Genomic DNA, 21,124 nt, shown 5'->3' on the forward strand with positions numbered 1-21,124 from the left:
TCCGTAATCGCATCATCCCGGGCATGCGCAGAGCATACGCAGTCTCTGCCGGCAGAGTGTATGGGCTGTAATGCGTACAACGCTGTGGGAGACTCACCGCGCCGTACGCATATACCCGTGTAAATGAGCCCTTACAATCAGTCCTTTGCAGGCAACCATATGGCTACATTCACAGGGGCGAGCTCGATAGTGTCCGGAGAAACTCTGCCTGATATCACACTTGCCAAGTTGCATTTTTCATTGTGGGGCAATGCGTTGATTAAAATTTGCATCGCCGTACGTGAAAACATGGCGACTGCTTCCCATTCACTTCAATGGGGAGAATCCCATCGCACCTGCATGCACAGTGCACGGATATGCCAGTGGTTTCTCTCAACTCCCATTGATAACAATAGGTGATACATTCTGGGACAACGCCGAAAGATAGAAAGTGCTGCGAGGAAAGAAAAAAATGGCCTGTGTGAATATCGTGCGAGTCTTGTGCGCATCGCACAGAGTGCACAAGTATCTGAGCCGTGTGAACAAGTGCTGAGGCAGATATGACTAATGAGTCTGTCTTCCTGCTCTGTACTCTTCTAAGAGAGCCCAGTAACCTGCATGGCTGGTGTAGTTCCCCCAGTGTATATATATATATATATACACACACAGTGGGGGAACATATGCTTCTCCCTCGGGCTGTGCATGAGGTGTATACATATATGTGTGTATACACCTCATGCACAGCCCGAGGGAGAAGCACCATAAGTAGCACACAGCTCGGGGTGGATGAGTGGAAGCGGCCAGCAGAGGGCAGCAGCTAGCAGCGGCTTGACTTCCTGTGTGCGCGAGCAGGAAGAGGCGGCGGAGGAGCGGGGTCTGCTGGTAAGCACGGGCTGATGGCGACGGTACAGGGCGCCCCCCACCGCTCATGTACCGCAGGTGGCTGAGGGCACACACCCTCGGGCTGGGACTACAACTCCCAGCATGTCCTGACGGCTGTTGGCACCTGCAGGGGTTGTAGTCCCTCGACAGATAGGATATAGTGAGGAGATAAGGGGCTGTCAGTCACCACCGACCACGGAGATAAGGGGCTGTCAGTCACCACCAGCCCCGCTGCTCTCCTGTACAGCAGCGCATCAGGGGGGACGACCTCTATCCCGCACCTGTGACAGTCTTATTATCATCGGGGGTCACAGCATTATGGCCGCCGTCTATAAGGACGCGTTCACACGGACAGGTTTTGTTACGTCTTTACTACGAACACCTTAATTGACCCTGATTTGCATCAGGCGGTTCTGGTGCGCGTTCTTCATGCGTGTATTCTACACGCACATCAAAAATCTCAATATGTCCTATTTTTGGTGCATATTAAGGAACAAAAGCGGCATTGCGTAAATAGTAAATACGTGCGATACATCTGTATTGGCGCATGATGGCGGGAGAAATCTACGGGACCTTCTGAATCCACCGCTATAATGGACATGCTGCAGATTTAACTCCCGCACCGCCTGTCCGTCTCCGCAATCGTTTTTTTTTTTTTTCCCCCCAGCTGTTTATGGATAACATTTGTAAAAGATGGCGGCTCCTGTAAATAGCGCTGGACTTCTGCGTGGAGGTTCGGCACAGGAATCCTGCTTCAAATCTGCCCCGTTCATACCCTTACGGTGGATTCACATGTAAAAATAAGCCAATCCGCTGCCGAATCTTCGCGCTTCACATGCGGGTTTGCCGCAGATTACGCTCTCTGCATTGCAAAGAACGCAATCCCTACCGGTTCCTGGCAAATATAAGCCCGCCCGCGTAATCGTACGTTTTGCGGTGGATTTGTTTGTCGTGTATTACGCCACATGTGAATTCAGACTAACTAGGCATCTCGCCCGTACGAACATCTCCGGTTTCTACTTAGGCGTCATATACGCCACGCATTTCCGTAGACGTCTGCGACAGAAATCTGTGCGTCTAAGCTGGGATGTCCACCACAGATGAGCATTACAGCTCCCCCATATCCGCACGTGATATCTGCGTATAGATTGCACGCCAAGAAGTGACATGTCAGGGCTGCTGCGCACAAAACACAGGGAATAGAACCTCATTTCAATGAGTGCATTCTCATCTTCGTTTGTGCATGAAAAAAACCCTGCGTCGCGCGTTTTTGAGGATGAGCAAATGCGCACTGGAAACCTGCGTGACTGCAAATTTCGCTGCGTGATTTCGTGGGAAAAGGACGCATTTGGAAATAATAGGGTTAAATAGCCTTTTGAATCTGCCCGCGGCCGTGTCCCGCACGCACGTGAAATGTCCTGGTTGGCACAAAAAGTGCAGTAAAATGCGCAAAAACGTAACGTTCATGGCACAAATACGTTGTGCTGACGCGTGTGTGTTTGCGCGTTTGCCCGTGTGAATTCGCCCTTTTTCCATAACGCTGATTTGAAATCCGTCCTGTAGTTCATACAATGTATTCCAATCCGTTCCAATTCCGATGATGAGATGCGGAACGAATGCAGATCCTTTGCGCTGTGTGCGGGCCGCAGTCGCCATGGAGTCCTAGAGACTGCAGTCACCCTGGTACCACTAGTTCTGTGGGGGAGGAGGGACACACTAGTTTCACATGGGCGATCGCGATATCGCTGTGATGGTTAAGCATCAGCGCTGCATTTTCTCGCAAAAACATGACTGCCACTTGCGACTTCTTGCGCATTTTTTCATGCGGTTTTGCCACGATTTTTTTAACGTGAACGTCTATAGGACTCTCTAATGTTAAAATCGCGTAAGTGAAAACATCACAAATGTGAAGGAAACCATTGAAAATCGTAAGTTTCATAACTCTGCGTTTTCACTCCCTGTAGCATCGCTCAAAAATACGTGATTTTCTCGCAAGTGTGAAGGCGCCCTTAGGCCTCATGTCCACGGGGAAAATCAGGCCCGCTACGGATTCTCCATGGAGAATCTGTAGTGGGTCCCTCCTGCCCCGCGGACATGAGGCATTAAAATAAGAATAAACTCACCTGCTGCGGGCCGTGCAGGTCTTCCCTTCTTCGCGCCCGGCAGATGTGCTCGGCACGCCGGCTGCGTGCCGCGCGCATGCGTCGGGCACATCCGCCAGGCCGAAGAAAGAAGGCCGCAAAGGAAGGAAGACCTGCATCGCCCGGAGCAGGTGAGTTTAATTCAGGCGCGGGTCTCCTGCAGATCCGGACGGCTTCCATAGGCTTCAATAGAAGCTTGCGGAAGCCGTCCCCGCGGGAGACCCGCACTAAAATGGAGCATTTTCGGATTTTTTTCCTGCACGCGGGACCCGCGCCTGACGGGAAAAATGACATCCGCAGGTATTTAACTACCTGCGTGTTTCTAATGCATCCCTATGGGCCGTGGATCCACATGCGGGAAAAACGCTGCTGATTTAAAATCTTAATTTGCCCGTGGGCATGAAGCCTTAAAGGGGTTGTCCCGCGCCGAAACGTTTTTTACCTGAATCCCCACGCTCCGGTGACTTCTTACTTACCCGGTGAAGATGGCCGCCGGCATCTTCTCCCTTGGTGGACCGCAGGGCTTCTGTGCGGTCCATTGCCGATTCCAGCCTCCTGATTGGCTGGAATCGGCACGTGACGGGGCGGAGCTACACGGAGCCCCATTGAGAAAAGCAGAAGACCCGGACTGCGCAAGCGCGTCTAATTTGGCCATTAGACGGCGAAAATTAGACGGCACCATGGAGACGAGGACGCCAGCAACGGAACAGGTAAGTGAATAACTTTTGATAACTTCTGTATGGCTCATAATTAATGCACAATGTACATTACAAAGTGCATTAATATGGCCATACAGAAGTGTATACCCCAACTTTGCCGCGGGACAACCCCTTTAAGGCTACAGAATGTAATGCAGTGATCTACAATGTCTCTAATGTCCGTACGCACAGAATGCACATCAGTGTCTCGTATACCTTGTAACCATTGTGTTTGTTTCTATTGGATAGTTTGAGCTTCAAAGTAAATTTTAAAGGAAATGGTACGAATTTTAGCAAATGGTGAAATTGTTCAAGATGATGACCCTCGCGTTAGGGCAACCACCCAACGCAGCAATACCCAGCGCCAGGTAAGAGATTGATCAGGTAGAGTTTGCTATGGCCCGCAAGGCTGGTCAAATAATTGGGTCATTTTGGCACGTTTAGCGATGTTCACATGAATACAGATGTTTGTAGGCGTTGCAGGTCATTACTGTACGTATGCAGAAGACATGTTTTATAGCTAATTTGGCACCAAAATTACCCTGACGCCCAATGTCCATGGGTGGATTTGAATCGACGTGGAACACCCGCACAGATGATCGCGGTTCAAGTCTTCCATAGGGTGTCCGCAACTGAATAAAAGCACGCAGATTTGATTTGCTGACTTTATGGGTGCGGAAATCAAATCCCAGTACGCTCCACTTCAGTGCGGTTCCTACACGGACAGTTTCTGTTGAAGTCAATGGAAGCCGTCCGATCCATTGACATTGTGGACAGGCCATGGATTCTGTGGAAAACAAGGAGTTTGGGGGGAAAAAAACCAAAAAACTCTACTGCACATGAGCACCGGCCAGCACTTCCACACACATCTGCGGTAGATAAAGAAGAAGACCCGGATGGGTAAGCAGGTTCCGTGGGCAGGGTTGGAGTCCATTGTGGGCTCCCGCATGCGGAATCTGACTCGCCCATTGACATGAGCGCTCCAAACACTTCCTTCATGGTATTAAATGGCAAGTGCATGCTAGAGTTTTTCAGAACGTATTGGTGAATTGTTTAACCCCTTAAGAACCAAGCTCGGTAAATATACAGCATTTAGTCCTTGGCTTTGATTCCAGCCGATAGCATAAGTACGGACGACAGTGATATCGCAGCTGTATTCAGTGAAATATCGCTGCATTTTCTCGCGGCGATATCACAATTTTTTTTTTTTGCCACTTTTTTACTGGGATTTTCGGGGGGGCCTTGAACTATAAGCCCTACCCCAAAAATAAGCCCTGGCTGCAAAAAAAAACAAAAAACAATACATTACCTAACAGGCGCTGTCTGCTCCACCTCTCTTCTTCTCTGGCAATTCCGCGGCACTTGTTTCTAGTCTTCAGCTACTGCTTCCTGGTCAGAGGGTTCAAATCCCGCCTCCAGGAAGCGCTGGCTCTGATTGGCTGAGCCGCAGCAATCGAGAACCAATTACTGCAGCGCTCGATGAACCAATCACAGCCATCACATTCATTGACTGTGATTGCTTCATCGAGCGCTGCAGTGATTGGCTGAGCCACCGTGCTTGAGAACCAATCAGGGCCAGCACTTCCTGGAGGCGGGATTTTAAACTCCTTCCCCCTTTCCTCACCAGAAAGTGCTGGCTGAAGACTATCATCAAGTGCGGCAGAACTGCCGGAGAAGGAGCGGACAGCACCTGTTAGCTAATGTTTTTTTTTTGCCTTGTTTTTTATTGTAGCTAGTGTTTATTTAAAGGGGTTGTCTCACGCCGAAACGGGTTTTTTTTTTTTTCAATAGGCCCCCCGTTCGGCGTGAGACAAACCCAATGCATGTGTTAAAAAAAAAAAAATGTTTAGTACTTACCCGAATCCCCGCGCTGCAGCGACTTCTTCCTTACCTTACTAAGATGGCCGCCGGGATCTTCACCCACGATGCACCGCGGGTCTTCTCCCATGGTGCACCGTGGGCTCTGTGCGGTCCATTGCCGATTCCAGCCTCCTGATTGGCTGGAATCGGCACACGTGACGGGGCGGAGCTACGAGGACCAGCTCTCCGGCACGAGCGGCCCCATTCACCGCACAGAAGACCGCACAGCGCAAACGCGTCTAAAATCGCCAGAAGACGGCGATTTTAGACGGATCCATGGCGACGGGGACGCTAGCAACGGAGCAGGTAAGTGAATAACTTCTGTATGGCTCATAATTAATGCACGATGAATATTACAAAGTGCATTAATATGGCCATACAGAAGTGTATACCCCCACTTGATTTCATGAGACAACCCCTTTAAGGGTCAAACAGCAGGCCTTCCTACTGTAAAAGTTGCATTGCACAAAAACCCACGATTTTGTGCTATGTGATGCAACACAAAGAAAGGCTCCATTGGGAAACATGGGCTATAAAACATAGCAAATCGCGGCAATGTAGCAGCCTATAAGACATGGCTAATGTGAAGGAACCCATTAGAAAGCATGGGCTTCACATACATGCGATTAGTAGCGCTGTTGCATCACGAGAAAATCATGCAATTTTGTCGCCCGTGTGAAAGCAGGCTAAGGCCGTCGGGCGATGCGGTATCCCGCGATAAAGCTTTGCTGCGTGAGCCTGCCACCTCCGAATCTCTGCCGGTCAACCCTATCTAATAGATAGGCTGACTGCGGAGAATCGCAATGATTCTCGGCTCGTGAACAAGTGCCGGTGCCTTCCATAGCAATGCTATGGGAAGCGTTGGCCAGCAGATAAACTGCCTTGGACAGGGGGCCTAAAGCTCCTGCAGTCATGCCGGAACATGTTGGGTCTTCGGCTGTCAGACACTGCCGAAAACCCAGAGGAGAAGGGAGATGCTGGTTTTAACTAAACTTTACTAAAGAGTGGAAGTGTTAGTTCCGCTATGGAACCCAGCAATCGCATGAACGCCGGGTGCCCTCTGTCACAGCAGAGCTGTAGGTTCCTAGCAGACCCAGACCAGCTCTGTTGATGACTTACTGTCACTACATGTTGATGTTTTTATCTGCCTTATTTCAGTTTCTCTCTCCAAAAATGGAGCAGAGAGACGGAAATCCTAAACTGACCCTAACACCGATATGAGAGTAGCATTATATCACCATAAATCCCTATGGAGGGCTGCGTTTGGTGCAGTTGAACTACATGAGGTTCAGGTGTTGTGGTCATAATATAGTCGAAAGAAAAAACAGACATGCTGTGCAAATGGCACAGCCTTTCTGACAAATACCAGTATGAGACCAGGAAAGTAGACCCCCCTCCTCTTTTATTTGATAATCAAACAGCCCCTTCCCCAGAATGGTTGGGTGGGATGCGGCTAATGAGTAATGGATGCATTCAGGGAGAGAAGAGATGGCAGGTTGTCAAGGTCATCTCTCCCTGAACATGGCCAGGCTGTCCGTTGCACAGGAGCCATGTTCCACCCAGCTGTTCTGAGGAAGGGCCTGTATCCCCCAAAACGTGTCAATGTGCTGCTTCTATTGGCAAATGAAGAGGAGTGGGGTTTACTTTCCTGGTCTCGTACTGTGATTTGTGGGAAGGGCTGTGCCATTTTCCCAATATTTCGGTTTCCTCTTTCGATTATACTGATGCACTCCATGAATTGGACGTTGTAGTCGGCTGGAGTAGCTCTACTTCTGTGTTACAAATGTAACAAGTTGTTAAAGTCCCACAAAGTGCTCATTTATAGAAATAGTTTCTGCTTTCTACAACAAATCTTTATTTCCTCTATTTGTACGTGCAGGGATTTTTTAACACAGCAGGAAATGCTGGACCGGGACCACATCAGGCCCCCCAAGATGGGGCACAGCAGGAGGGGCGCTCTCCGTTCACCGACATTAACCAGCAGCTGGTGAATATGGGTTTTCCACGCTGGAATCTGGGAAACCAGGTGGTAGAGCCCATCATGTCCATTCTCTTCCTTCTACTCATTCTAATGATGGGTGTCCGTGGCTTGCTGTTAGTCGGCTTAATATATGTCGTGTCGCACCTCAGTCAGCGGTAGGTGGAAGCGAAAGACACTCTGGCTATGAAGACTGGAAAACAAAGCACTGGTGTCCGTTTCCGGACAACTCGGTGGGGAGAATCTTCAGCGGACCCTTGCAGATAATCCAAGCTTCTGAGCTACAGTACACCTCATGGCTAACGGACGTTGATTTCCTGGAAGGATTTTTGCTTTTTCTAGCCTATGATTTTTATAATTACACACATTCCTACTGTTTGTATGTTGAGCTAATTTAATATCTTCAGCAACCACTTGATCTAAAATCAGATTTTTTTTTTTTACTATGCAAATAAATATACAAAAAGTTACAAATAAATCCCGTTTTGCACAACTTTTGTGAATCGGTTAAAGAATTACTAAAAGATTTTGTTTGAAAAGTACCTTTTGGTTTTCAGGAACTTTAAGGACCTTCGTAGGCAACTACTATTTAAAGGGGTTTTATCACGACCATAAAAACTTTCCCAAAGCTGAGCCTGTTATGGAAAATACGGAAAAAATATTGTGAACCCAGCCAGGGACTTTAGTTGACAGTGCAGGTGATAGTACCGGGTGACGGAGGGCCACTTCTATGGCTTTACTTCCTCTTTTACAGAAGAAGCAGTAGAGCTCTGTAACGGCGGGAGGAAGGGATGAAGCCGATTGGTGGAGGCGGGGTAGCAGCAGCAGTTCCCACCTGCGCTCCCCACCGATCAGCACTACAGGCGGCAGGAGAGAAAACTCCTAACTGATCAAGAATTTGTTTGCGCAATCACTCATACAAACGCCTGATCGCGACGGCCACTTTGGTGGGAAGAAAAGTGCATCTTCTAAAGTTAAAAATACGGCACTCAACTCTCCTCGGACTCCCAAAGCTCAGCTGAGCGGCTCACACTGCCCTGGCGCCAGCTTCCAGGTAGATGGCCAGGCAGAGGCATGTGACTGTAGCATCACCTCCCCAAACTCGTAGCATCCTGGCACCCAGGATATGAGCGCCCACGGTAACGCTGCAGCCTCTGATTGACCGCAGCTGTAACGTGCTTCCACCGGGCCATCCACCCGTAAGCTCGGGCAGTGTGAGCCACTCAGCTCAGCTCCGCACCGAGGAGAGATGAGTATTATGTTTTTATTTTTTACCTTATAACAGGCCCAGCTGCTGGGAAAGTTTTTATGGTCATGATAAAACCCCTTTAAATAATTCTTTTATGTATTGCTATGACTGAAAACTCAATGCCAGCAAACGAAAATTATAGCAAAGTGCATTTCAAGCTTCCTGTCAACAGGCAGCAAATGCTTATAGTCTCCTCACCGCTTGCTAGTGTGTCCAGTAGTCCAGGGGACTGCAGCGAATAAAGTCCCCAAAGGGATACTTTCTGCTAAAAAATCTAGTAGTGAACTTCTAAAGTCACATATCCTGAGGTTGATGCACTGGACCTCCACTAGGTGTCCATAAGCCGTGAAGCTACGGGGCTCTGTGAGCAATCACCGTCCTGCCCCCTAAACGTCATCCACGTACCTGTGCAACTTCTTGGCTTGACACATCCATGTGTATCTGCTGTTGTTGGCACAGCCAAGAAAGCAGACACTTGGGGATCCCCTCATAATACTCCAGCCGACTGATACACATGGCTGGTATACAGTTCCATGATTACTGTTTTACGGCTCTACAATGGACACTTGATGCACCGGTTTTAGACATAGTTGACTCATCAGCGGTCCACAGAAATGCACCTTTTATGACCACATAGCCTGGTTCTCTGTATTTATCTTCGGCTCTACTGTGGTGCAGGTTGAGTCTAAAATCTCAGACCAATTAGTGTAGCATGCTGTGCTATTTTGTCACTGGACCCCATTATATAGTCATTGGGGTCCGTTGTTGATGTCTGGAATGCTCCAACATAGATGATAATTAACAGTCTTAGTATTCCCCCTTCTACAGCAACTGCATCCCACCTATTCTGTCTTCTATCCGCTGGCTGTGCGTGGTCTCATTTGTATTGTCTGGTAAACATGCTTAGAAGTTGTGTTTTATTCCGCTTTTTTATTCTCCCCCCCCCCCCCCATTCCATATTTCTATCCTACACTAATACGATGTTTGAGGGAATTTGCTTTATATGCGTAAAAAATGTTTTGCAATAAAAGTTAATAAAATTAAACTCTAAAATCTGCAATCATTCATGGGCATCTCGCTGTTGTGGAATAGTCTGTTACATGTAAGGCATGGTAACCCGTCTGGTCTACACCACCATCGGAGTGTGAAGCTACAATCACTCTTGAGGTAGGCATGTTTTATATAGAGGCTTGTATAACCCTTTCCAGTCCACTGTCTGACGTCTGAAGACCTTATGATTTCTGGCTGTACAGCTCTGATGTTGGAAGACATCCGTTGGGGTTCTCTTACTGTATATTGCCAGCCTCTCTGCTGTCGGAGCCTATCCAACGTGTCAGCTCATGCAGTACTGGCTTTAGCCAGCATATAGCGCTGTTGTATAACGGCAGACAAAGAGTAAGCCCCCTAGGAAAACCCGGATACAAATGGGATTGGAAAACTTTACATTCCATGTTACCTAAGCGGGCATGCTCCTCTTCATGTGATATCTGCCCCTGGGTTAGTTAGTTTAACTACTTAACACTTTGGGATGTACATTTAGGTCCTGGAGGTTTGGGGGTTGATCCCGCCCCATGTGATGTGGGTGCCAGGTTTTTCTAACAGCCATCATCCACCCGCAATACTTGTGATCAGCACCGCCAATGATCAGAGCTGTTAACCCTTTAAATGTCACCGTTAATTCTGACAGCAGCATTTAAATGCCCCAATCAAAGCTTGGGGGTCCTGATTGGCCCCACATATGAGATCGCAGGGTGCTGTGCGGTGCCATGGCAGTCAAGGGCCTTCTTGACTGTGGTGAGGCTTGATAGATTGCCTGGCAGATTGTGATATAATGTAACAATATGGTATTGCATTATACTACAGGAGCGAGCAAACCATCAAACGTCCTTGTCCTCTATGGGGGCTAAAAAAAAAATGTAAAAATCAGTTTTAAAAGCTTTCTATGAAAGATAATATGTTGTTTTTTCTATTTTTTTTTTAACCCCTTAGTGACGACCCAATAGTCTTTTTACGTCCTGCTGTTCTAGGCCGTGTATGGAGGAAGATAGCGCTGCTATCTCCCTCCATACAGTGCGGGCGTCGGCTGTTTATTACAGCTGACACCCACGGGCAATAGCCCCAATCGGCCGTATGGCCGATCGCGGTTACTAACCCTTTAAATGCCGCTGTCAATTCTGACAGCGGCATTTAAATTCCCCGAACGCCTTCCCGTGGTGAGATCGGGGCAGCTGTGCAGGTGTCATGGCAGCCGGGGGCCTTCTGAAAGGCCCCAGGGCTGCCATAGCAGACTGCCTATCAAGCCATCCCTGTGGGGTGGCTTGATAGACTGCCTGTCAAAAAGCAGTATGACGTAATGCTATAGCATAACGTCATATTGCAGGAGCGATCAAAGCATCGCTGGTTGTGGTCTTTTAGGAGGACTAGAAGAAAATGTAAAAATAAGAGCAAAAAATTATACTAATTATTAAAAAAAAAAATTATAAAAGTTCAAAAAACACCCCCTTTTGGCTCATTTGCAACAAAAAAATAATAATAAACCAAAAATACGTGTTTGATATCACTGCGTCTGTAAAAGTCCAATCTATTAAATTAATGCATTATTTGACCTGCACGATGAACGTGGTCCGTAAAAAAATAAAGAACGCCAGAAATGCACTTTTTTTTAGTCACCTTATCTCCGAGAAAAAATGGAAAAAGCGATCAGAAAGTCAATTGTACGCAACAATGGTACCAACGGAAATGACAGGATATACAGCACAAAATGAGCCCTCGCATAACTATGTCGACGGAAAAATAAAAATGTTATTGTGTGCAGAAAATGGACACAGAAGATAATTTTAAAAAATTACCGTATATACCGGCGTATAAAACGACCTTTGAACCCCGAAAAATCTGCTCTGAAGTCGGGGGTCGTCTTATACGCCGATATTGGCTGAAGGCGCACGTGTGTTAGCAATCACACCCATTCAATGATGTCATTGAATAGTGTGATTGGCTGAAGCCACGTGTGTTTTAGCCAATCACAGCCATTCAATGATGTCATTGAATGGCTGTAACTGGCTGACGGCGTGTGTATTAGCTTTCTGGAGGCGGGGATTTCAAGCCCCGCATTCAGAAAGCAATGCTGCGCCGGGACAAGGAGCGAGCAACATCCTGCCGGAGCGCGACAGAACGCCGGGGGAGGTGAGTAATGATTTTTTTTTTCTCCACTGTATTACCGGCGTATAAGGTGAAAGTTGGGGGGTCGTCTTATACGCCCCGTCGCCTTATACGCCGGTATATACGGTAAATATCTTTAAAAAAATACAAGTAGAACAACAAAAAAAAACCTATATAAGTTTGGTATCGTAGTAATCGTACTGACCCTTAGAATAAAGATATCAGGTCATTTTTGTTCCAGTTTGTGCGCTGTAGAAACAGGACGCACCGAAAGATAGGGGAATGTTGTTGTTTTTTCTATTTCTCTCTGCTTACAATTTTGTAAATGTTTTTCAGTACATTATATGGTACATTAAATAGTACCATTGAAAAATACAACTCATCCTGCAAAAAACAAGCCCTCATACAGCGACGTCGATGGATAAATAAGGAGTTACGAATTTTTAAAAGGGAGGAGGAAAAAACGAAAATGGAAAAAAGCAAAAGTGCTCTGTCACTAAGGGGTTAATTTTGCCATTTGTGAATAAAAAATGAATAAAAAAAATGAAACCCTCAAAATATATTTGGTATCGCCGATTCCATAAAAGTCTGCTCTATCAAAGTGAACCTTGTGAGGCAAAAAAACCCACCAGAATTACGCTTTTTTTGGTCACACCCATTTCCAAGAAATAAAATTTAATAAACAGCGATCAAAAAGTTGTACGTACCAGAAGAAACTACAGGACGCCCTGGAAAAAAATGAGCCCTTTGTACAACTATGTTGATGAAAAAATAAAGTTGCCGCTGTCAGAAGATGGCAGAAGAAAATAATTTTTTTTTCAAAATATATTTTATTTTTTAAAAACTAGTACAGCCAAAAACACAACTACATGGATTTGGTACTAGTAATAGTACTGATCCTAGAATAAAGTTATCATGTCATTCTGCAGTGTGCACACCGTAGAAACAAGACACCCTCCAAGATGGCGGAATTTGATTTTTTTTCCCCCCCCCATTTCGCTCCACTTTAGAACTTTTTAAAAGTAATGGTAACATTTATATAGTAACATTGAAAATACAACTCACAATAAAAAACAAGCCCTCAGACATCTACGTTGACAAATAAAAGTTAGGATTTTTTAAAAGTGGGGAGAAAAAACAGAAAATGTAAAATAAAAAATAAGGGCTTGGTCCTTTAAGGGGTTAATATTAATAGTTTATGATAACTTTATGGCAAAGGCATAATAAAATGGATTCACATAGTATTTGCCAACACTTTCCTTCTGTATAGCAGGCCGGATCTTGCGCTGCCACGTTTCAGCACTATTCAGCAGGCCTCTGTTTATAAGGGCCTCTAATTGACTCCTAGTTATAATTACAAGCCCTTTAGATCCCTTTAACACACAAATATGTCTTCACAGTAGGTAAAGACTTATTACAGTGTGCACGTACTTATGTGATAGCGAGCAGAAGTGCAAGTCGCTTTATTTACTTAAAATTACGTTTTTGTGCTGAAAAGTTCTGTTCAAATCCTGGCCACTAGGGGCTCTCCCTTCCTTTTCACCTGCTGTCCACTGCCTATTGTCATGTGAAATCGCTTTCTAGTAATGGAGACACTGAGATGAATAACAGGAAGTATGTGGGATGTTGTCTCATGCGACCCATAGAGTCTGTGAAGAAGACAATGAAAGTAGAGAGACTCTCACAGGCATGCTACTGTAGTTAACAGTGAATGTTTACTGTATCACAACTACTGCAATCACATTTACACTGCTCAGTAATGCAGTGGGTGTCCTCCATGATGCTTTTACTTAGCATTTGCTGCAGAGATATCTTGCTTTCCTATGGGGGAAGAAATCTAAGAATTAGGCTGGCATCACACAGGTGTACTCATTTTTGCATGTCCATGAGTGCTGCATTTTTGCAGGATTTATGGTGTATTTTTGCACGCACATCAATGTATTTTACTGCACTTTTCCCATGCGCAACGCAAATGTATTGTTGCGCTGAAAAGAAATGTACTGATTGAAATGGCTAATTAGTCTTCAGTTCCAGATGTTCTTTTTCCTGCGCAATTTTGCAGTGTTTCATCCATCTCCTAACGTATTCTGTGTGCATTTGTGCATCCCCATTAACCCCTATGAGGACTTTTGATGTGCATATGTACAGGAAAATTGAGCATGCTACATTTTTTGTCGCAACCAAAATGTGCCGTGAAAGTGTTATGTGAACAACCCCATTGAAATGAAATACGCCCATGCCCATGTGACGCCAGTCTTAGAAACGGAGCTTGCAGAGGGGAAAAGTAGTGAAAAATGCTTTATAACAGCCAGATATTCCTCATCTACACACAACAGCTTATTCTGAAAAATCGCCACCAATGACTACACTTTATATTTTAAAGCACCCCTTCTGTTTACGGATCCCATCACTTCTGTCATGGGAGCTAATATTGGTTCTGTATTTTATTCGATAAACTAATATTCCAATTCTGACTACTTTGGAGTGTTTTTAGTTACAAACCATTATTCTAGTCATCCGAATCCATATCATCCTCCATAATTGCAGTGGAGCACCAGCCTCATGCAAACACAAGGACTATCCAACTTGCTTTAAGTAGGTGATATGCGTAAAGTTGATGGGGCTGATACCCTGACTGTAAACTTGGCGCAGGCTAAGAATATTGGTCCATCACATATCAGAGGGTTCTGATTGGTCTCCTGCTTTCAGTCGGATTGCATGCATTGTTCTTGGCTGCGCAGATGACATTAGGTCTAGCAAGCTCGTGCGTTAGAATTAAACCGGGAGAAATGGTTTGATTGCTAATGCATGGATTTGCAGTAAACGCTGGGCACTTCTTAACTCTATTAAAAAAGCTGATTCTTCTGATCTAAATAATAATGGTGAAAGCATTGTGGGTAAGTCACGTACTCAAGCAAATATGAAGATCCGCAATCACACCAAGCCCCGAATGTAGACTCCAACGGCTGCTATAGGAGAATCACCTGTCTTGTTCAAGATTTGGACCTTGGGGCTTAAATTGGAACACTTCATTTGTGTCCTCTGACTGAACACTGTTTAGGTCCCCTTCACACGAGCTTGTGCGCAACTTTTTGAGCACCGAGTGAGGCTTTTTTACCCGCGTAATCAGTGTATTTTACTGTACTTTTTGCCTTCGCAAGGCATGTTCATTTGCACGCATCAAACAAAGATGCGCCAATTTAAATGGCTAATTAGTAGATATGAGCGAGCACCAAAATGCTCGGGTGCTCGTTACTCGAGACGAACTTTTCGCGATGCTTGAGGGTTCGTTTCGAGTAACGAACCCCATTGAAGTCAATGGGCGACTCGAGCATTTTTGTATATCGCCGATGCTCGCTAAGGTTTTCATTTTTGAAAATCTGGGAAATTCAAGAAAGTGATGGGAACGACACAGAAACGGATAGGGCAGGCGAGGGGCTACATGTTGGGCTGCATCTCAAGTTCCCAGGTCCCACTATTAAGCCACAATAGCGGCAAGAGTGGGCCCCCCCCCAACAATTTTTACTTCGGACAAACCCTCATTAGCAAGGCATACCTTAGCTAAGCACCACACTACCTCCAACAAAGCACAATCACTGCCTGCATGACACTCCGCTGCCACTTCTCCTGGGTTACATGCTGCCCAACCCCTCGCACGACCCAGTGTCCACAGCGCACACCAAAGTGTCCCTGCGCAGCCTTCAGCTGCCCTCATGGCATACGCTGGCCTCATAGCCACACCACCCTCATGTCTATTTATAAGTGCGTCTGCCATGAGGAGGAACTGGAGGCACACACTGCAGAGGGTTGGCAGGGCCAGGCAGCGACTCTCTTTAAAAGGGGCGGGGCGATAGCCCACGATGCTGTACAGAAGCAATGAGAACTCCAATCCTGCAAACGTGGGCATAGCAATGGGGCATCCATGTGCCACACAGTATTCATTCTGTCAAGGTGTCGCATAGCTCAATCCACACTGCAAGGGGAAAGCCGTCTGCGCTCTTCCCCCTACCCAAGTCAGTCAGTGCCTTTGTGCCAGACAGGTCAAACACCGCAATGGGAACTAAGTTTGCACCAACAGCATAGGTGGGTCCGAGGAAACCCAAGACATGAACCAAAAATTGATCTGAGCGGCCAAACATGGCAGACTTGCACCGCGCCCACGGCATAGGCCTCGGCCCACAGATTCAGCAATCCTAGGCTGAAAGCGGACTTTCACTGCACCCAGGACATAGGCCTCTGCACAAACCCTCAGCAATCGCGTGCCTACAGTGGACTCCAATACTAGCGTAGCTGTGCACGTCTCATTAGCGCTGTATTGCTCCTGTAGTTTGTCCCAATGCAGTGCCCCGGATAGTAGAGCTAACGTCAGATTAAATACAGGTGGGCTTCGGCCCACACTGCATGCCCCAGTCAGACTGGGGTTCTTTATAAGTAGACACAGGCAGGTACAACTCCGTGTGGACCGACAGCATGGGTGGGTCCCAGGAAGCCACCGGCGTTACATAAGTAAATCCCATTGCATTGCCCAGCACAGCTGAGGTAACGTCAGATTAAACGCAGGTGGGCTTCGGCCCACACTGCATGCCCCAGTCAGACCAGAGTTTTTAATACATAAACACAGGCAGGTACAAATCCCTAATGTGAAGTCCGTGTGGACCCAAAGCATGGGTGGCTCCCTGGAACCCACCGGTGGTACATAAACAAATGCCATTGCAGTGCCCTGGACAGGAGAGCTAACTTCAGATTAAATGCAGGTGGGCTTCGGCCCACAGTGCATGCCCCAGTCAGACTGGTAATATGTACCTTAACAGTAACCGCGTTGGTGGGAATGTGGTCGCGACTGCGGACCTAGTAGTGCGGTTTTATTTAGTTGGTTTTCGGAATGTGGCCAGGATTAAGTGGGCTGTGGCGGGGGAATGGTGGGTGGGCTCTCTTGTTGTGTCGTTAATGGTGAAATTCTTGGACTGCCACCAGATGGACCAATGCAAAGGTATTTGCCAAGAATGTTTTCATTGTTGGAGGAGCAGGGGGATGTTTTTGAGGCACTACGTGTCCTCTCCACATGTCCGTGGTTATATGCACCTTAACTGTAACCGCGTTGGTGGGAAATGGCCTCACCGCCTCTGTTTGCACACCGCAGTGACATAGCATTAGCAGCGGTATAGGCAGAGCCCAGAATTAGTAACATTACAGCGGTAGCATTAGGGACAGGCCCCAGTAACATATCACTAGCAGCAGTATAGGGGGAGCACAGTATTAGTTCCATTTCAGTAGTAGTAGCAGTCTGGACAGGCCCCAGTAACATATCACTAGCAGCAGTATAGGGGGAGCACAGTATTAGTTCCATTTCAGTAATAGTAGCAGTCAAGACAGGCCCCAGTAACATATCACTAGCAGCAGTATAGGGGGAGCACAGTATTAGTTCCATTTCAGTAGTAGTAGCAGTCTGGACAGGCCCCCGTTACATATCACTAGCAGCAGTATAGGGGGAGCACAGTATTAGTTCCATTTCAGTAGTAGTTGCAGTCTAGACAGGCCCCAATAACATATCACTAGCAGCAGTATAGGGGGAGCACGTCCTCTAGGCCTACCCCTACCCCTCAGCATGGTGTATTACGAGTAGAGCAGAAACAGAACGCTGTAATAAATTGTGCCGCTTATTGGCCTGTGGTTGGAGGCTGACTTCGCTTACGGAGCGCACAGCAGAGCCAGAAAACAATTATGCGCAAGCCTGTAGTGAGACCTAGGTGCGTATGACTGAGCTACTGGAATTCACAGCGAAGAACCAGTCAAGTGGCCAAAGGCCAGTGGTAGGCCTTAAGTATTTTGCTTCAATTTTTTTATATGGTGAGGTGAAAAACCAGACAGATACTGTATGCAGCGTATATTATGTATACTGTTTCCCTCTGGCAGGATGACGGCAATCATGTAACGGACACAGCAGAGCCAGGAAACAATTATGCGCAAGCCTGCTGTACCCCCAGCAGGCATGCAGTAAACTGAAGACGGTCACAGGCAGCCCTAATATTGTATTTTTTTCCAATTTTTCGGGAAAAAGCACACTGCCTATATAGCCTGTATATGGATTTCCCTGTTGGAGGATGACTGTGGTTATTGAAAGCACAGTGCAGCCAGAAAAAATTATGCGCAAGGCTGCAGTAACACCTAGCTGGGTAATAAGTGAGCGACTACTACCCCCAGCAGACACGCAGGAAACTGAACACGGTCACAGGCAGCCCAAAGATTTTTTTTTCCAATTTTTTTGAAAAAGCCCACTGCCTATATAGCCAGTATACCTCTTTCCCTGTACCACTGTCCCTGCCTCACCAGTACTGCCCCTATACTCAGTAAAATGACTGCAGACTGAGGACGCTATGGTCTGCACGCCCGATATACAAAAAAAAAAAAGTGCAACACTGCTAAAAGCAGCCTCAACAGTACTGCACACGGTCAGATGTGGCCCTAAGAAGGACCGTTGGGGTTCTTGATGACGAATATAACAGCCTAACACTCTCCCTATAGCAGCTACAGCAAGACAGCACTGTCCCTAATGTCTCTCAGCGTGCATCTGTGGCGATCCGCAGCCAGCCCCATTTTAGATATTCGGCTGGCACCTGATCTCCCCAGCCACTCACTGCAGGGGGGTGGGATAGGGCTGGAACTTCACAGGAGGAAGTTGTAATGCCTTCCCTGTCTTTCTATTGGCCAGAAAGCGGCGCAAACTTTTCTGGGAAGAAAATGAAAGTAACCCGAACATCGCGTGGTGCTCGTCTCGAGTAACGAGCATCTCGAGTACCCTAATACTCGAACGAGTATCAAGCTCGGACGAGTACGCTCGCTCATCTCTAATAATTAGTCTTCCGGATGTGTTCTTTTTCCAGCATAATTATACAGCATATCACGCATCACCTTGCGTATTGCACGTGTATTTGTGCACTCCATTGACTTCTATGGGGATCTTCTATGCGCAAGAAAATAGAGCATGCTGCGGGATTTCTTTTGGCCGAAACACACAGGAAAAATACACACAGGTGAACTAACCCATTGAAATATATGGGTTCTATTCTCTACGTATTGCACGCACACATATGTGAAGGTCTCCTAACAATTATTATTGACTGGTGTACTCAAGCTATCTCGTTTAACTAAGTTATGGGGAGGTATCTTTTATACGCACTGGACGCCCTCACTCCAGCGCTGTGTCCTTGAAAACTCAGCGCATGCCAGCAGCTTGACTGTTTCTTTGCACACAATTCCCATTTATCTCTGGGGGGATGGATGCACATAAAGAGTCAAGTTGGTAGCTACGGAGCCTCCGATTTATCGTATCGCAACTCACCAACTTACGATTTCATGTGATGGGATGCGTTATTGTCTATCACGCCAGAACAACACGGTCGGCAGCGATGCGCAATGTTTTTCCAGATAAAAGCACCAATGACGCTTTAACATAGCATGAACAAAAGTGCGATATTGCCCTTGTTCTAATGATAAAACTTTCTTAAATAATGTTTTATTTCAGTCTGCTTCAAAAACGGAGCAGAGAGGTAGAAACCCAGAACTTTCCAAAGGCTAACTGCGTGCGCGAGCGGAATATATGACCATGAATCACGGCCTGATATCGCGCTCGACAATATGTGATTTCCATGCGATCATAGAGTTTCTCCCATTGCTTTCAATGGGGAAATCTTGCATTGGTCTGTGTGCACCTAGCACGTGGTGCAATGCCACCGCCGGACCCGTTGTGAACAATGGGCAATGCGAGGGCACGTCCAATGATAGGCCGTGCCAAGATTTGTTTCCTGCATTCCATCGCTCATGTGTATGACCATATTCAAACGCACAAATCTCACTCGATATACTTGGCCATGTGAAAATGGCCTAACGCAGGTGCGAAAGCAGCCTTAGGCTACATGCATACGAGTGACTGGGATGTCGGGTCGAGAAAACCACCCCGATATCGCGTTTGTCAACCTGCTTTTTATTTGTCTTTCAGGCGTGTTGGAGAATCGGCATGCGATGTGTTTGTTCGTTCTATTGAAAACAATGTGCAGTGCATTCCCAGGAGCGCAAAAAAATAGGACATGCAGCGATTTTCATGTGTATGACTACATTCAAAAGAATGGGATTCATATTTTCGCATAATACAAAATTCGCAAGAGCATCATGCTCGTGTGAGGAAAGCCTCACTCTCTTCTAATAATGGCGCACGGTGTTAATAAACCGGCCCATTTTACGACCGCTCCTCACCACACCTCTTTCTCTAGAGACTTTAAAACTGTTTAGTGGAGTGTAAAAAGTTTCTGAACACTTGATCCATTTGGTGCATGGAATGGGAAAAAGTTTTTGGCACATTGTGAGGCAGAGTTCGGACACATTGCTCCCCCTGTTGCTCGCTATATTACCATTAGGGTGCAAAGGCTACCTCTGCTTACAAGGGGGGTCATGCATTACACGAGGCTGCGGTGTGGGTCTCCTCGGTTGGTTAAAGGGATGGCATTCATCCTCTATATAGTAAGATTGCTGAGTGGGCAGATTCTGGGCACAAGCTGAACAGCCCAGGGATTGTAGAAGCATTATCTGCTAATCCGCTGGCCTAATCTTATCTGCTAGTGATGCGGGGGTGTCAGGATGCATTTGCAGCTTCGATGCTCTCATGGTGACACGTATAAAACCCTTTTACAGGGAATGAAAAAAGCGCAAATGAACAATAATCGTTCAGTGCAAACGCAGCCAACGACAAATCGTTGGCTTTTCGTTCATCGTTCATTCTACGCAGCATAAAAATCATTGTGGGTTCATTCACTAATCGTTCGGTTTAATTACCGATTGTTGGATTGTTCTCAGTCACTCATACAGCAAATGTGAACGACTGAATGATTTGTCGTTTGAAGGAGCTAACGATGTATCTGCCGGTATGAACAGGCTGCACGAGCGAACTCTGACATCGTTCGCTCATTCAAACGATAAATCGTTTGGGGACTACAAATTGTACATTTGTTCCAAAAAAAACATGGCGCTAATGTGTGCGTGAATATGCATACATTTGTGTGAAACCAGCTTTAGACTACATTCACGCAAGTGTGAATCTTGCGTGAGTTTTGTGTGTTCCAAGACGCACAAAACCCGCACGAATATGAACTCTATTCTTTTGAATGAGTGATGCTGTGACATAAAA

At 46.5% G+C, this 21,124-nt stretch overlaps 1 protein-coding gene across 1 annotated transcript; it reads left to right on the top strand.

Annotated features, from left to right (window-relative positions):
* The first annotated feature begins 786 nt into the window (after positions 1 to 786).
* FAM241B (family with sequence similarity 241 member B) lies at positions 787 to 8,031 on the top strand. The gene is made up of 3 exons (XM_066600509.1): positions 787 to 861; positions 3,950 to 4,068; positions 7,440 to 8,031. Exons 2-3 carry the CDS (start codon positions 3,979 to 3,981, stop codon positions 7,698 to 7,700), a joined length of 351 nt encoding a protein of 116 aa, XP_066456606.1. The 5' UTR covers positions 787 to 861; positions 3,950 to 3,978; the 3' UTR covers positions 7,701 to 8,031.
* The last annotated feature ends 13,093 nt before the right edge of the window (positions 8,032 to 21,124 follow it).

This window comes from Eleutherodactylus coqui, chromosome 4 (assembly GCF_035609145.1).
Source record: "Eleutherodactylus coqui strain aEleCoq1 chromosome 4, aEleCoq1.hap1, whole genome shotgun sequence".
Classification (NCBI taxonomy): domain Eukaryota; kingdom Metazoa; phylum Chordata; class Amphibia; order Anura; family Eleutherodactylidae; genus Eleutherodactylus; species Eleutherodactylus coqui.

What these genes read in the sequence shown, in the direction of transcription:
- FAM241B (XM_066600509.1), top strand. Translation starts at nt 3,979, where the DNA reads ATGGTACGAATTTTAGCAAATGGTGAAATTGTTCAAGATGATGACCCT. An exon ending in GCAGCAATACCCAGCGCCAG is followed by an intron (nt 4,069 to 7,439) that starts GTAAGAGATTGA and finishes TTGTACGTGCAG; the next exon opens with GGATTTTTTAACACAGCAGG.